The 18436-nt window shown below is 37.4% G+C and overlaps 1 protein-coding gene across 3 annotated transcripts in view; it reads left to right on the top strand.

The window, feature by feature from the left end:
* Positions 1–18436, top strand: part of COL14A1 (collagen type XIV alpha 1 chain) — a 253970-nt gene that overhangs the window by 176316 nt on the left and 59218 nt on the right. For all 3 annotated transcript variants that reach the window (XM_069081354.1, XM_069081352.1, XM_069081353.1), the window contains exons 36-40: positions 227–313; positions 7416–7469; positions 8670–8765; positions 10661–10714; positions 11094–11147. In XM_069081354.1, the coding sequence (XP_068937455.1) occupies positions 227–313; positions 7416–7469; positions 8670–8765; positions 10661–10714; positions 11094–11147 (345 nt within the window). The remainder of the gene's footprint in view (positions 1–226; positions 314–7415; positions 7470–8669; positions 8766–10660; positions 10715–11093; positions 11148–18436) is intronic.

Genomic DNA, 18436 nt, shown 5'->3' with positions numbered 1-18436 from the left:
ACATATATGCTAGGCACTAAACTAAGCACTTGGGGTTGCAAAGAAAAGCAAAAGAAAAAATATTAAATAAAAACAAAGAAAATTGTGTAGCACCTTTATTTATTTATTTATTTGTTGAAAATCTTTAACTTAAAATATTTTAAACCATTTCTCCTGGATTGAAAAACTACTGGCAGAGGATATTTATTGCTATTTGGATATTTCTTTTTTTTTTTTTTTTTTATAGAGGGATGAGGAAAATTGTCCAGCTCTTCCACATTCCTGTTCCTGTTCTGAAATCAGCAAAGGAGCAGCAGGACCTGCTGGTCCACCTGTAAGTACTGAATAAATGTTGGTTTTCCCCAAGAAGAAGAGAGATCTCTAACATTTACATTTGAAACCATTTCTTTCTAAGCCCCAGGACTTGATTTCTGACTGTATGTTTCCAACATGAACACTCATATTGTACCTGAAACTCTCTTCCTGTGCTACTCCTAATTTACACATGCTCAAGGCAGTGTTTGAAGAACATTAAATAAGTTATTTCCTAATTGGGGGCAAAGAAATTCATCATTTTTCTGTGCATTTTCTTTCTTTATCAATGCTATTATAAATGTAAGGTTTTGTTCTTCAGATTGTTATATTGTGGCATATTCTAGGACTTCGGTGGATCTGTGAGATCCTTTCCTGCATACTATGGGCATTTCTACCATTGATGCAGATTGCAACCCATTCATTCATTCGCCTATGCATATCTTACCCATGCTTCCTCTGGATCTTCCACAGAGGATCACCCTGAATACTAAAAAGCTTCCATCCAGATTGTCTTGCATATCATGGTTATTATACAACTGTAGGACTGTCTATCACTCTTGTCATAGGACCATCCACCCTCTTTTTCCATTCATATTCCAGTGATATCAATTATGTCATATAAGAGGCAGAGTGGAATCATGTGGATAAATAGTTGACCTTATAGGCAGGAAGTCTTGGTTCAAAACACCTCTGACACATACTGACTAGTTATGGTTGACCTCATAATGCTCTAGACAAATGTATTGTGGGGCTTTTTTTCATCTCAGAAGTCTCAGTATCAATGAAACCACAGTTCCTGTGCCTATGCCTTGTGCTAGACCTATGTGTAGAGGGCATTATTGAACATATGCTATAGAACACTTGTATATACCATGTCTTTCTAATGTCCTTTGGGTCACCCACAACTTTAATTCATTGGAAATTGTGGCACTCCAGATTTCTTAATCATATAGTGTTACCTGGGGAACATTTGTGTTCAAAAACATATTGTCTTTTTGCCAAGGATCAGCTTGAGAACATTAAAATACTGCAGTTTCCCACATACAATCCAGAAATGCAGATATATCAAAATATCTCATAGTGGATAGAGTACTGGACCTGAAATAAGGAAGACTAATCTTCCTGAGTTCAAATCTGACCTCAGAGACTTACTAGTTGTGTGACTCTGGCAAGTCACTTAATCCTATTTGCTTCAGTTCCATATCTGTAAAATGAGTTGGAGAAGGAAATGGCAAGTCACTCTAGTATCTTTGCCAAGAAAACCCCAAATGGGGTCATGAAGAGTCAGAAGCAACTGAAAATAGCTAAACATGCAAAAATACTGCTGATGAAATGAAGAATTTTATCAAATTTTAGTATTAGTCACTAATATTGACATGCTGCTTTGTATGTTTGGGGAAGGGGACTGGACCTCTTTCATTGATATAGGTAACATCTATGTGACGGAATCTCCTCTACCAATACAAGTTAGCACATTTTTCTGCCACTTATAATCTTAGAGAATTACCTGGAGCAGACTTGTAAGACATGCTGCCTGTGACCCCATTACAGCCTGCAACACTCTTGAGTGCAAGAATCAGATTAAAATATAATTGGGAAATAGTAAAATAAATAAAAATTTAATAGAACATAGACATTGGTTCTAAATCCATATGTAGCCTGCAGATATTTTTATGTATTATCTAGTGGCATCCATTTCTCTTTGAGTTTGACTCCAGTGGCCTAGAGAAAAGAAAGGTTAATTGACTTGTCAAGAGTCACACAGCCAAAAAGTGTCAAAAGCAGGATGTAAACCCAGGTATTCCCTAGTTTAAGATCAGCGCTCTCTCTCTCTCTCTCTCTCTCTCTCTCTCTCTACTGTACAGAAGCTACCTCTTTCTTGTTTTGCATATTTAACCTCATTTGGTCCTCACAACCCTATGAGGTGGGTATTATAGGTATATATTGTCATCTTCATATTACAGATGAGGATAGCTCTGAGTTCTCTGAGGCTCAGAGGTTAAGTGGTTTTTTGCTTGTGGCATCATTTAAGCATTATAATATTTCCCAAACACAATCTTCTTCCTTCTGTTCTGAGCTCAACTCATTCCCTGATCAAAATATATTTACTAATGTATTAACTTGAGCATGATCATACAGCTGCTGGTCATAGTACATTATGTATTTATGTATTATGTACATTAAGCATTGAATTTTTCATAAATTCAGTTTTTTCCTAGAATGGATTATTAGGCTTATCTCTTTTGAGTAATCATGGATCTCATTGGGGAAACCCTGTAATGCCCTGAAGATTAAGGCAATCACCAGATCATCAAACAACATGATTTGTAATCAGGAGCATATGGAGAACTTCAACTTCTTTGGTATCATATTATAGAGTTGGAAGGGACCTCATAGGCTATTGGGTCCAACCTCCTTATTTTACATATAGGGAATGTAAGGCATAGAGAGGCTGAGTGACTTGCCCAGAGATATAACTCTAATACGTGTCTGAAACAGTATTTGAATCAGGTCTTCCAGTGCCAGATCCAGCACTCCATTCGTTATGCCACCTAGCTGTTCAGGGAATCCTTATTCCATTTACACCATCTACAATACATTTTCCTTTATAGTTGTAAATACCTTTGGTGAGCATGACCTTCCCTGTTTTATTTCTCTTTACTTATTGTTACAAAGAAAGGAAATGAGAGAAACTACGACCAAATTTAGATTAATTAGAACCGGGGAGTTCACATCCTTCTTCAAAGACTTTTTTGTAACTACTTCCCATGAAGCTATTTTTCACCTTATGCCCAATTGTCAAAGCAAATGTGTGTTTCTTTGAGATGGACAAGATATCAATAGTTTATGGTTGGAGAATTGAGAGTCTGTTGAGGCTGATAGGACAAGAAAACAGGGTCAGTAGTTTGAATAAGTAGTGGAAACCAAAATCTTACAGGATGACTTTTTTCCAAGACTTGTCATTTAATGTTTGACTTTATACTAAGCAGGACTGGCATGTTAGACATTTCCACAGTAGATAACCCAGACTGACAGTTGGCTTGCAGGATGAAAGTTCATTCCAGGTTGGCTCCAATCATATAAATTTTCCTACTTTTTATGGTTCAGTAAATCTGTTTTTTTTTTTCACAAATGAAGAACCTTCTGGAGTTATTTGGAATGGATCCTGGTAATTCCTTTTTTATCTGGCATGAAGGAGTATCTCTTCAACATTAAGCAGGCAATCCAATTTTCTCAATATTTAATGGCACACATTTACCTATCCTTTTCTATTGAAAATAAAAATTCATTCTCAGCCTTACTCTAAATCACCCTGCGGTATGCTAGAGAAACAACAAAGTCATTCCATTCTTCAGATTATTTTAAGATTTTCTGCTCATAGCCAAAATCATCCTTCCACATGTATGGAGCTAGCCTTGAATTCCATGCAATTTCCTGCACAGAGGAGCTATGCCCTAAGGTGGTCATGTGCAAGATGAATTCAACTTGTTCTGCCTTGTTCCAGAGGGCATAACTAAGAGCTGAAGTGGGTAGAAGCAGTGGGTAAGTTATTATCCCTCATGGGTTGTTAGACAGTTGGTAAAGATTTTCTGGTCAGGCTTTGGGAATAAACCTAATTTTCCTGAGGCTTGCATGAAATATTTCTGAATTTATTTGATTTCTCTAGCCTATTTCTTTGCTAGAACTCAAGAGAATCATACAAATAACTTGTAACAGAAGATTTTGAGAATTAACCATTTTATATGCACTGGCCTTAGAAGTTAATAGAAATAGCAGAAGGTAAAATAAATCAAAGTAGGGGAGAGAGAGGTAAGGAGAAGGGAGATGAAGTCCTAAGGAAGAAAAGGAATGACAAATTTCATTTGGAAAGCTTGAGAAATAGGATCACGGAATTCTACCGTGCCAGACTTGGAAAAGACCTTAGAATTGTCTAATGCAACTCATACCTAAATGGGAATAACTTTTTAAAATATTCCTGGCATATTGTCATCGAGCCTTTGCTTAGGTGCCTACAGGGAAGGGGAATCCACTATCTCCCAAAGTAGCCAGTCAGAATAGCTCTGATGGCAAGGAAGTTTTTTTCTTACAAGAAGCCTTCTTCTCTGCAACTTCTACTTATTGTTCCTTGATCTGCTTTTTGGGGCCAAGTAGAAAAAAATTAATCCCTCTTTCATATGATAGCCCTTCAAATATTTGAAGATAGCTGTCATATCCTACCATAAGTCATCTTCTCTTCCAAAGCAATCCTACCCAGAACAAATAATTGTTGCAGAACAATTTTGGAAAAAATACCCATTTCCACTTATGAAACAATTCTTGGTTGGTAGCATATATGGTTACTGGAAAAGAATGATAAAGTAAAATCTGTATTATGGCATGCATGTAAAAAGACTTGTAGTCTTGCTTAGATTGACCTTTTCCTTACTTTACTGTTACATTAAATGTTATTATCATCATTCAATGAATAGAATTTATTTAGGGTTAATCATGTGCACCAACACTGTGATTTGCAGTGGGGGATATAATAAAAGTAAAAAACACACTCCCTGTCTTGAAACATCATTCCTTAGACATATTCAGACAATACAATTATGCATTAATATGTCAAGAGAAGCAACCCAAGTTTAATCGGGGAAAAAAGTATCTTGGATGTTTGAAGGAATGAATGTCTTGCCCTCTATGAGATCTGTATGACTGACAAATAAGTGTAAAGACCTATTGATGTTGCCACACCCCAACTCTTGTGAGAGCCTCCCTAGGAGTTTTGCACTGACCAGTATAGTACCTGGAAAACTGATTATTACTTATATGGACACAATTTTTTTTCCCCAGGGAGTAAGATATTAAATGGCAACCATGAAGCATGTGGATCATCAGAAGAAATTCCTAGTTTAATACAAACATATAGACCTATCAAAATGTCTCATTTAATAATAGGATCCTTAATAATTCTAAACATTTAAGAAACAATTATTCTTGAAAGGGGGGCAACACATATTTATTACCTATAGTAATTATCTAGTAAATTATTACCTAATAGTACTTACTATTAGCCAGGCACTATGCCAAGTGCTGGGGATACAAATACAAGCAAAAAGAAACAAACAGCACCTGCCCTCAAGAAGCTTTCATTCTCCTATATGGAGAGGACACACAAAAGGGAGCTGAAAAAAAGAGAAGTAGGAAAAGATATCCATAGAGACATGGTAATTGAGAAATCTGGAAAGTCAGAATTAGAACTGGGAGAGGAATGAAGGTGGGCCAGCCTGGACCATTCCCCCAAATGGAGGTCCTGTGAGGAACTCACCAATGAAGGAAGGGTGCTGTCCCCTTGCTTTTCTACAGGAACAAGTTACTTTCGGACCAAAGAAATCTTGTACCATTAATAAGCAGAAAACTGCTGTCTCAGTTTAGTCATCATGACTCATTGGGGACTGTTCTTTCCTGAGAACTAGTGCACTGTCTGGACCTAAGTGAGGGAGGGGTGAGTTATTTTTCTTCTTCCCACCACTCCCTCACTCCATTCCAGACAGATGTGATGTGGTGTCAGTTAGCAACTTCAGATATTGCTAAAGTCAGTTAAAGAGGCATGCTCCAAATCTTCATTGAAATAAGGATTTATTACCAAATCCTAAATGAGTCTAGGAAAAAAAAAATATTAACATCAATAAGCAAATCTGACATTCACTTAGCTAGTAAACAACATGAAGGAAGATCTTGTATCTTTTTTATTTTAACATTATAAGCCTAAAGCACCCAAGGCAATATATCTAGTAAATCATACATTCAGCTTAATTGGAGATATGTCTTTAAAATCACCAAGAGGGGGCGGCAGTGAGTAGAACACCCACCGTGGAGTCAGGAGGACCTAAGTTCAAATCCAGCCTCAGACACTTAACACAAAACTAGCCATGTGACCTTGGGCAAGTCATTTAACCCCAATTTCCCTACCTTCCCCCCTCCAAAAAAAAGCAAAACAAAATCACCAAGAAATTCATTTTTATTAATTTTATCCCTTCATTGGCAATTGTATGTCCTTAAAAACAATTATACATATTTTTGTATATTCCTGAAAGGAGAGATGAAAAAAAGCTAAAAAAAAATGTATACTTATGAAACAACACAAAAATGATACTCAAATTTTAAATATTTTCCAAGATATTCAAAATGGATAAAATTATAAAATAGAAAGACAATATTCTGGAGGCTTAATTCTGGATAGATTTAACTGGCACAATGGATAGAACACTGTGCCTAGAACCAAGAAGACCAGAGTTCAAATCCTGTCTCAGATATTTACTAACTGTGTGACCTATGGCAAGTCATTTAACCCACGTTTGCTTCACTTTTTTCTTCTGTAAAATGGAGCTAATAATAACACCTATCTTCCAGAGCTCTGAGGATCAAATGGAATGATATTTATAAAGTACTTTGCAAACCTTAAAGCAGTACATAAATGCTGGCTATTATTATTGTTAATAATATTGATTTTGTTATTGACAATTATCATGAATAATGACATCCTATGGTCAGGTCCAAAATTTTGTTCTTTATTCTTCTGAAGCTTTACCCTATCCAGCCTCTACCCTCCAAGATAACACCTCAACAACAACAAAAATTTTAAAAAGGAGCCCAAGGGGATTGTTTAATCCAACCTCATTTTAGAAGTTAAAGAACTCGAATTTCAGACTTTTTTGGTGTGTATGTGTGTGTGTGCATATGTGCACACACGTTCTTTGTAAAGTTTAGTTGGATAATTTCAAATCATAATCAGGTTATGTTTTGTGTAGCATTTCAGATCAGAAATTAAAGGGAAAATATTCATCTATCTATTTGCAATGGGGATATTATATAATTGTCAAATATATCCAAGTCATTCCGCAAAGCCTGAGAAAGTTTTGGCAGGGAAAGTTTCTCAAAATGTGAAGTCATCTAAAGGGAGGGAGAGAACTGATCTGTGAAGATATTCATCTTTGGATGGTGATGAAGCTATAACATGATTGCAGTATACTGGCATTTATGCAAAATGGGAATGAGATACTCCATATTATTAAGAAATAAGATTGAAACATACTTTTTGAGGTTGGCCTTTGAGCTGATATTTTACATATGTTTTCCAGGGTGGTCCAGGACTCCGAGGACCAAAGGGCCAGAGAGGTGACCAAGGTCCAAAGGTAACTTCAGTTTATTTGCTTTTACTATGGGAGAGGTTTTTGTGCTTTGTTTTGTTTTGGTTTTTTGCCATTTATTCTACCAAACCCAAAGCTCCCTTGGTATGGTAAAATTTGACCTTAAAATCAGTCTCTTATTCATGGAACCTCATTCTTCCATACTACAAATACCCACTCATAACTTGAATCAGAAGAAAGCTTCCCAAGTCAAGAATGAAGCTTCCCAAGGCCACACTATCCTTATTTGATGAATGCTTTCTCTCATGTTCCTAGCAAGCAGACTTTGCCACAACTGCCACAAGAATGGAACTTTGCTGGAGTGGGGGGGAAAGGGGAGAGAAGGGGAAGCTTGGTGGTACAGTGAACAGAACACCAGCTCTGGAGTCAGGAGGACCTGAGTTTAAATCCAGGCTCAGACACTTAACACTTATGAGTTGTGTGACCTTGGCCAAGTCACTTAACCCCAAATGCCCTGCCTTACCCCTCCAAAAAAGCAAAAAAAAAAGTCACAAAGAGAGTAGATGTCAGAATTAAGATTGAGTCTTGAATCTTTGGACTCCAAATGCATTCATTATCTTTTGCCTCTTCTCCATGATTTCTCCTTACATTAATGAACTTCCCCCTTACCTTTCAGGTGGTACTTTATTTTTATGCCTCTTTAATACAATAATCAAATAACTCTGTTCCTTATAGAGAGTAGTGAATTCTTGTAGAGTTGAATGAAAAAAATACCAAGTTTGGATTCAGAAGATCTGGGTTCAAATCCTACTTCTTTGCTATGTGACCTAGGCAAACCATTTGACATCTCTGGACCTGTTGCCTCATTTGTAAAATGAAGTGGGCAGATTAAATGACCTCTCAGATCCCTTCCATCTCTAAATGTGTGATCCGATAACATTCTAGCCATTTACGCTTATGTCTTGTTGCTCTCCAAAACTGTAAACTCTATATGGGCAGCAGCTTAATTAATTAATTAAATTTATTTATTTATCTTTCCCAGTACCCTGCACATAATAGATAAAACATAACAAATGTTTGTAGAATGAGCGAATGGAGGAATTATATAGAAAGAGCAAGGAATTATTACCCTATCATTTTCTCATTGATTTTAATTGAAATTCTGAAATATTAAGTGCTGTAAAAAAAATTTATATCAAAGGGTTGAATTTACTGCCTAAATGACTTCTTTCTGCTCCCCTCCAGGGACCAGATGGTCCTCGTGGTGAAACAGGTTCCCCAGGACCCCAGGGCCCCCCTGGCCCACAAGGACCAAGTGGACTTTCCATTCAAGGCATGCCGGTGAGCTGTATATGAATAAATATTACGGAGATATCAGATTACTTTCTAGCAAATAATTAGTGGTGAAATCCATGTCTTACTAAGAAAACTTCAAGTCCTTCAATTTGCATCGAAGTATATTTGACAGTAATTTATGAAAGGTCATAGTCCTCATCCTGCAGTCATTTCTCTAGCATAATAGGATAAAATACAGCAATATATACACACAGACAAAATTTTCACAAGAAGTTTTTTAAGTGTAAGGGTAACCAAATACAATCTGTCTAATACGTTCTGTCTATTAAACCAAGTACATAATGACTACAAAGGTGAAAAACATAAAATGCTACATAGACATAAGTTCTTCTTAATTAGCAGTTTTGATGGTGAAAGACAAAGTACATGTTCTCCATGGACTTATGGTTCTTGTCAATTTCCATTGGTATCCAAGTGAATTTCACTTGAATGATAATACCCACCCAGTGGTTATTGTTCCCAATCAATTTAAGCGAAGAGCTACACATTCTTGAGAATCTGGCTGTGTTTCTTAGAAATGATTCATGTCACATTGAAACACATTAGATTCTACTTACTAATTTCTGTTTCTTGCCTTAGCAGAGGTTCTTAACCTTTCTTTTGTGTCATGGACCCCTTTGGTCATCTGGTAGTGCTGATGGACATTTGCTCAGAATAATGTTTTGAATGCATAAGATAAAATGACAGAATTAAAAAGGAAGCCAATTATATTGAAATATACTTATTAAAATTCTATTTATTCATGTTCTGTTTCATTCGAGTTCTGTTTATTCATGTGTCCCAGGTTAAGAAGCCCTGCCTAATATAAATCAAAATTATGATTCCTTATTTGAATGATGATTATTTTTATAAAAAATTGTTGCTATTTGTTGATTTTGAAGCAATTGTTTCTTTTAAATTTTATTTATTTTTTAGTTTTCAACATTCACTTCTATAAGATTTTGAGTTCTAAATTTTTTCCCCTCTCTCCCCAAGACAACAAGCAGTCTGTTATAGGCTCTATATGTATAACCAAAACAATAGTTTTTTAAAGATTTGTTTTGTAGCCACATCTGAGTGATTTTTTTTTGTATGCTTATGGCACTGTTGCTCTGGCTACAAATTTTAGAATATTCCTTCTTAGAATATTCCTCCCAAGGAGCATACTTTAGAAGCTACTCTTCTGTATACAGATAATACATGCCAGTTTAGGTGCACAGTTTTCTTTACTTTATATTCTTATATTTTCTTCACAACAATTCTTTAAGTTAGATATTATCTCTATGTTGTAGACAAGGAAACTGAGTCACAGAGAGGTTAAATGTGCTACCCCTGGTGATATATTCAGTTAGTGTCCAAAGACACATTTAAACCCGTCTTCCAACTCCAGCCCAGTTCTATAGACAGCACTGTACTGTGCTGCCGTAGGAAAGCTCGCAGGAAAAACAAAAATTATATATATTAATGAAAGGATTAGATCCAAAAGATCGTCAATACTTCAGTTGTTTAGATCCCCTTCTGGAAATGTAGGGACTTAGAATAGCTAAGACCTTGTTATTACATCTATATTTCCATGCTTACATGGTCCCTTTTTTTGGGTTGTATTAATGTCTATGATTTTTTTCCCCAAATATTTGGTATCCTTTCATCTTTCAGCCATAATGACCATCTGTTGCTCCATGCCCTCAAACTCTTCCTACCTATCAACCTTTAAGTTCTGTGTTTATGTTGGTATGAGGTCATTTATTTTAATATTTAATATAGTATGTGTATATTTATTACGGTATGTGCATATTGGTATGAATATGACCTAATGTTGACTAAGGAAGAATGGTTGGTGGGAAAAAACAGTATGTGAATTGACGAGTATGTTTAACTCCATGTGGTTTTTGAATCTTCAGGGAGCACCAGGTGAAAAAGGAGAAAAGGGAGATCTCGGTTTTCCAGGCCCACAGGTATTCTCTTTAATTTCTTGCTGTCAGCATGAAAGACTTATGGAGAAAATGCAATAGGCTTTTGAAGAGGGTTATGAGCTTGGAAAGTCATTTCTATTTTCAGTACAGTACTGCCTTAGCCCAAATTCATTTACCTTTAATTCTTTCTCCCCAGGAGTCACATTGAATCTCCTCACCATGAGCTAAGTGCGGGGTGGGGAGGATAGGGAGACATTTCTCTTCTATGAATCACAGTTCTGTGCCCTATTCCAAGTTCTAGAGACCTCTACCTTCACATCAACACATCTCCTCTGAGGTTCTGAAGTATTTCCATGGAGCAGTTTAGGAGTACGATGGGTACACTGTTCATTTGACCTTTTTCGGTCCCTGATCTTTTTAGGGTATTCCAGGGAATACTGGGTCGCCAGGACGTGATGGTTCACAAGGCCAGAGGGTAAGAAAACATTCAATAGTTTGTAACAGTGTTGGTGTTTTTCTTCAATACTACTGCTTTATTCTCCACAGACTCTACTTGAGGCAGGAAAATCTCTTTTCCACACACATCTTCCTTTTGCTCAGGTTCCTCCGTCCTCTCTTCTCCCCCCATCAGTGTCCATAAAACAGTAAAACACCATATAAATATGTTTAAGAGAGTTTCAAAACTTAACCTTTTTAAATTCTTTTAAAAGTATATTGCACCATTCCCAATTTTCTTAAAATGACTCTACATTGCACAACTTAATCATAATTCATCATTCTGAGCATTGATTATGGTACTGTGCTACAATGCAGTGATGCCATCAGGAACCATTTAGAATTAGGGATAAACAGGGTTTCACTAAATAACCCCAGACTTTGATCCACCTTTCTTCTTACTACTTCTTATGTGTCCTGCTGCCTCTAACCCTTTGCATTATTTTAGGCATAGCTGTTTGGATGAAAGTCAATTTGCATGAAAGTCTTCAACTCCATCACAGTTATCCTGTGATGTGCATGGGCTTTGTGACAGCAATTTGCCAGGCAAAGTTTTCTTTTTTTTTTCTATTTCTTTTTGAGGGAGATGTGTATTTCTCTGTTCACCACTGTATTCCAGATGGCTAAGTGACTACGTGACAAGAAATCTTATCTCTTGGCTAGAGGTTTAAAATGTACATCTTCAGACATGGTCAAAGTGTTGACTTGTATTGCTTGACCATGCTTTTTTATTACAAAGGAGGGTTTCAACAGGGGAAGGGTTGAATCAATAATTAGTGGCAAAGATTAAAAACATTACTGAAAAAATTTTTTAAATGCAGAGGAAAAAAAAGTCCAAACCAACAAAACAATTTGTCGCTTCTTTATTAAATATATATCTTAAGTATATATTTGATATATAGTTTAATTAATATCAATTATAGATTGCTGCTAACTTGTGAAACTTATTGGTAAATCTTTTTATGGAATATTTTGAAATTCTCTTTGAAAATAACTTAATTAAACATGAAATTAAATAAATGTTAAATTATATTTATCTTATATGTAAATTTTTTAAAATGACAGAAAAAAGTATCATCCTTGGATAAATGAAAGTGTTGCTATATAAATCCTGTCCAGAGCATAAATAAGATGTCTGGACAAGACAACAGGAAATCTGTCCATCAATACATTCTTTAAATTTATTAATAACTAGAGCAGTAAATGTAGGCAGAGAGAAGGCTGAGCAAGGGATTTGGTGTTCTTTGTTGCTGGCCCACTGTAAATTGTCATTGGCTCCAGATGGTCAGTGGCCTAGTTATTTTATTAGATTCTTCTATAATAAGTGACAGTCACTTTCAGTTCATTTAAAAGACATATATTTGATATTTCCTGGTATATTTGCTGCAGCTTTGGACATTTACACAGGAACTAACTTCAAGACACTACTTCTTCTCTCAAACAAATATTCCCTTTAAATCAGGATTAATGCTCCTGTCAAGGAGTGGGAATTTATTGGGATGGAAAATAGACTTTATTGTGAACCTATGAAATTAGTTAGATTTTTAAAAATCATTTAACATGTCTTAAATCTCAGTGTGGTCCCTGTTCCCCAAACTGAATTAATCCAGTCTGTACATAAACCCAAGTGAATATTTCCAAAGGAGGAGTGCTGTAAAGGTGAGATTTATGGAATTTTCTTGTACATGTGGTATGAGTATCTAAATGAATTTATATGTTTTGGCAAAGGCCATAGGCCAGGCTCCTGAGTAGTTATATGCCTAGATTCTTCCATGAGCCTGGAGGTGCTGAAAACTACAATCTAAAAGTTTCCTTCATTTAATTTATTTGTCAACCATAGAGACTGATGCTGAAGAAGAATCCCCCAATCTGACTTGTGGGATTTGTTGCTAGATCATTTTATGTCAAAATTTGACATTCTTTTTCTTGGAAAACTATTACATCAACAGGGAATTTTCACAACGTTGGGAAACCCAGGAGAGTGGCAAAATATGTTTTTATCTATAGGAATGAAACTTTTGGAGCTGTAATAAAAGTAAACAGATGGATAAGAAATAATATCACTGAGATTCCTCTCCTCCCCCCCATACTAGTCAACTAAGAAATAAAACTTTCAAGGCGATCCCAATTCCCATCTTGAAAAATTCTGTGACACTCAGATTTGTTGTTCTGGTAGAGATTACAGGGGATATAGATTCTTCCTTCAAGAATCTGTTGGGAGAAATTGGGTTGGGGGTCACATCTCTTCTATATGACTTTGGGTGAGTCATTTAGTACTTTTGGATGCAAGATTCCTCCTCTATAAATGAGGGAATGGTGCTAATTGAGCTCCTTAAAATCCCTTCCAGTGGTACAATTTATGATTTATTTTATCTAAGTAATGAATTCTTTGGATAAGATTCTTGAAAGAAGGGCCTTCAATCAATATTGATAAAGGTAAGAGGAGCATAGGAAATTGAGAGAAATAATTATGCTTTCTAGGTACTTTTTTTTTTCATATAGCATGTTTTTACTGATGTCTTCTAATTCTTAGTTCATCATAGTTATCCCAAGTATTCCTCCTCCACCCCTCCCAGAGAACCATCCCATATAACAAATAGTATTTTTTTTTGCTTTTGGGGAAGATTGGGGTTAAGTGACTTGCCCAAGGTCACACAGCTATTTTTGAGTGTGTGTGTATGTTAAGTGTCTGAGGCTGGCTTTGAACTCAGGTCCTCCTGACAACACAACCTGTGCTCTATTCACTGTGCCACCTAGCCGCCCCCACTATTTTTTAGAAAAGAAAAAAGGATCAGCACAACTGATTGATACATTGAAGAAGCCTAAAAAGATGTGCAATGTGTAATATCTGTGGATCCTCCCACCTCCACAAAGGGGTGGGCTGGAGGTATCCTCTCATCTCTCTTCACTGGGGCCCTGCTTGTTCTTTCTAATGTCATAACATTCACTTTTTTTTTTTTTAGTGTGTGATTGATTGTTCTTCCATTTACGCAGTTCTAGTTATTGTGCATGTTGTTTTCTTGGCTTTGCTGCCTTCACTCTGAATTTCATATAGATCTTTCCACGCTTCCTTGTATTCATCATTACCATATAGAAATATTCCATTCCATTCATCTACCACAATTTGTTTAGCCCTAATGGAGAGGCATCTACTTTGGCTCCATCCTTTGCTATCACAAAAAGTACTGCTATAAATATTTTGCTGTATACAGAGTCTTTCTTCCAAGTACTTTGAATAGAGCCATTTGTGGACATTTAAAAAAATAACTGCTTCAAGTATACAGTATGAGGCTACAGATGCCAAAGTAGGATGAAAAGAAATCAGGAGCTCAGGCTAATGTAAATGAGGTAACAAAAAGACTGAGAAAAATTTTAATGTATTTTGCCTCTCCTTTAAAAAAATTATGGGACTCCCCATGTATTTGCTGTAAACTGATAGTGAATGTGTTCTTTCTGACATGCAGAAGTAGGTCTTGTTTCACTTATGAGGGGCAAGTTGGAGGGGCAAAGAGGGTGGGGGTGGCACAGAGGAAGATTTGCTTGCTGGTGAAGTAACCCCCAAAGAAATGTCTTCTAGCCTTCATTTCACGAAGGTGGGGGCTGGAGAAGGTGGGTGAGAGGAGGAACACCAAATACTTGGGGGTATCTGCTGGAGGCCACAGGCAGCTCAGGTCAGAAGAGGATTATAAGTCAAAGTACAGGGGCGGCTAGGTGGCACAGTGAATAGAGCACTGGCCCTGGAGTCAGGAGGACCTGAGTTCAAATCTGACCTCAGACACTTAACACTTACTAGCTGTGTGACCTTGGACAAGTCACTTAACCCCAACTGCCCTGCCCTCCCCCCTCCAAAAAGAAAAAAAAATAAGTCAAGGTACAGGAACAGATATAGTCATGGGGAGGAGGGTTAATTTTTTTTTTTTTTTGCTTTTTGGAGGGGGGGAGGGTAGGGCAATTGGGGTTAAGTGACTTGCCCAAGGTCACACAGCTAGTAAGCAGGTCAAGTGTCTGAGGTAGGATCCGAACCCAGGTCCTCCTGATTCCAGGGCTGGTGCTCTACTCACTGCACCACCTAGCCACCCAGGAGGATTGATTTTTAAGGGGGCAAGTGCCCATTGGGGAGGAAAGCCCTCTCCCCGCCTATGTCAGAACACATTTGTGTTGTGTTAATTATGGTCCTGATGCAGAATAATAAAGACATATGCCTGTCTAGGGAATAGATAAAGGGAGTATCAAGTCAGTCTTATTTGGAGTATGAGTAGGTGGCCACCAAAGTGGTGTAATTTCTTCCAGTGGTTCTTCATTACTCATTCCTTTTTTAACAACTAATGATACCTACTAAAATGTAAATGTTATATGGGATTGGGGGAGGAGAAGGGGTAGGCTGGTACTAGCTCTTAACATCTGAACACATTTTAATTTATCGTATTTTTTAGCCATTTAGGAAATCCAGGAGGGAAGGAATAGAGGAGAGATGAGTTTTGATGTGGCAAATAGGAGGCACAATGTCTAGTCAGCCACAAGCATTTATTAAGTGCCTACTGCGTTCCATGCACTATGCTAAAGGTTGTAGATACAAAGAAAGGAAAAACAAAATGAGCAAACAAAAACCAGTCCCTGTTCTCAAGGAGCTCACAGTTTAATGGAAGAGACAACAGGGAAACGACTCTTTGCGAAGGAGACAGCAACAGGATGGATTAGAGATAATCTCAGAGGGAAGGAGATAACATTAAAGGAGGATCAGGAAAGGCTCTTGCAGAAGCGGGACCTTAGCTGAGACCTGAAGGATTCCAGGGCAGCCAGGAGGCAGAGATGAGGGAGAAAATACCAGGCGTGGAGAGACGGCCAATGAAACCGCATGGGAGGTGGCCACAGGAGTCCCCAAGGCAGGGAACAGAGAGGAGGCCAGTATCACTTGATTGCAAATTATATGGAGGGGATTCAGGTAGAAGAAGATTGGAAAGGTAAAGGCAAACAGAGGATTTTATGTTTAATCCTAGAAGTAATGGGGAGCCACTTGAGTTTACTGGATAGGGAAGTAATATGGTCAGATCTCTGCTTGAAGAAAATGCATTTGACAGCTGAACGGAGGTTGGGAGAGAGTCCAGGCTGAGAGACCAACCAGCAGGCTATTGCAATAGTCTTTTTTTTTTCTTTTTGGAGGGCAGTTGGGGTTAAGCGACTTGCCCAAGGTCACACAGCGAATAAGTGTTAAGTGTCTGAGGCCAGATTTGAACTCAGGTCCTCCTGACTTCAGGGCTGGTGCTCTATTCACTGTGCCACCTAGCTGCCCCTATTGCAATAGTCTTAAAGCATTATGATGAGGGCCTGCACCAGGGTGGTAGTGATAGTGTCAGAGGAGAGAAGAGGTTATAGATTCTAAATAGATAGATTCTAAAGGTGGAATCTACCAGACTTATTAACTGATTGGGTATAGGGGGTGTGTGAGGAGTCAAAGATGATACCTAGGTGATGAACTGGGAGGATGGTGGTACCCTTAGCAGTAATGGAGGTGAAGTGGAAGAGAATAAGTATTAATTAATTAATTAATTTTTATTTATTTAATAATTAAGGTACTATGGTACTTAAGGGCTTTACAAATATTCTCTCATTTGATCTTCACAACAAACTTGGGATGTAAGTGCCTTTACCTTATCCATTTTATAGTTGAGGAAACTGAGGCAGATAGAAATTAAATGACTTGCTTAGGGTCACACATCTGGTAAGTGTCTGATGCAATACTTGAACTCAGGTTTTCCTGATTCAAGGCCCAGCACTTTACCACCAGTTGCTTAGGGAAATTTGAAAGAGGAGAGTATGGAGGGGAAAGATAATGAATTCAGTTTCCTACTTGAATTTAAGATGTCTTAAGGCCAGCTAGGTGGTGCAGTGGATAGAATGCTAGGCCTGAAATCAGGAGGACCTGAATTTAAATCCTATCTCAGATACTTATTAGTTATGTGACCCTGGACAAATCACTTAACTCTATTTGTCTCAGTTTCCTTTTCTATAAAATGAGCTGGAGGAGGAAATGGCAAACTACTTCAATATATTTGTCAAGATAACTTCATGGAGTCATGAAGACTTGGGGTCATAATTAACTGACTAAACAACAACAAATTAAGGTGTCTATAGGACATACTATTTGAAATGTCAGCTAGGCAACTGAAGGTTACTAGAGATGTTGGGGTTGAACAAATAGATCAGAGAATCATCTAAGTAGACATTTGGACTTGGAGTCAAGATCGTTCTGAGTTCAAATCTAACCTCAGACACTTGCTAGCTGTGTGACCCTCAGCAAGTCATTTATTTTTTTCTGCCTCAGTTTCCTCATATATAATTTGGGGATAATGTACTTACTTTGTAGAGTTGTTGTGAAAATCAAATGAGAGGGGCAGCCAGGTGGCTCAGAGAGTAAAAGCACCAGCTCCAGTGTCAGGATGACCTGTATCAAATCCGGGCTCAGATACTAAGCACCACACCCAGAAATAACTGGCCATGTAACATTGAGCCAGTTACTTAACCCCGATTGCTTAAAAAAAAAAATCAAATGAGAAAACATAAGTAAAGTACTTTGCAAACCCTAAAACTCCCTATAAACGTGAGCAGTGATTATTGATGAGTGGGGGTAGTAAAGGTCTCAGGCAGCCAGGAGTCATCACAGGGACACCGAGTATTCTGCAGAGAGAAAGAGGGCTTTTTTTCTTAATACATTTTTATTGATATCTTTTATTTTGACATTGAATAATTCCCCAGGTGACTCTTCCTCCCCACTCTGACAACGATCCCTTTTAACAAAGAATTTAAAAAATTAAAAAGAGGAAGAAAAGGAAACAATTCAGCAAAACCTAACATCAAAAATATCATATCCAATGTTACACTCTCTCTGCAAAGCAGGTGAGAGAGGGGATTTCTTCTCATAGCTCTCCTTTGGGTCCATGCTTGTCCTCTGTAATTGTTTTGTGATTGTTCCATATATTTATGTGGTTGTGGTTAGTATTTGTGGGTGGGTGTGGGGCTGCTTACTTTATTTTTGCATCAGTTCATGTTACGTCTTACCATGATTCTCTGCATTCATCACATTTGATGTTTCTTATAGCATACATTATATACATTCCTTTTTATTCATGTACTGCAATTTGCTTAGCCATTCTACGATAGAAGGGCATCTACTTTGTTTCTACTTTTTTGCTCCTACAAAAAAAGGGGCTACAATTAATGTTGAAGGAGTCTCTCTCTCTCTCTCTCTCTCTCTCTCTCTCTCTCTCTCTC

This window comes from Petaurus breviceps, unplaced genomic scaffold, assembly GCF_028583685.1.
Source record: "Petaurus breviceps papuanus isolate PSGF00001 unplaced genomic scaffold, PetGlider_PUasm1.0 98, whole genome shotgun sequence".
Classification (NCBI taxonomy): Eukaryota; Metazoa; Chordata; class Mammalia; order Diprotodontia; family Petauridae; genus Petaurus; species Petaurus breviceps.
The sequence above is the reverse complement of the archived record's forward strand: the minus strand, read 5'-3'. Positions and strand labels throughout refer to the sequence as shown.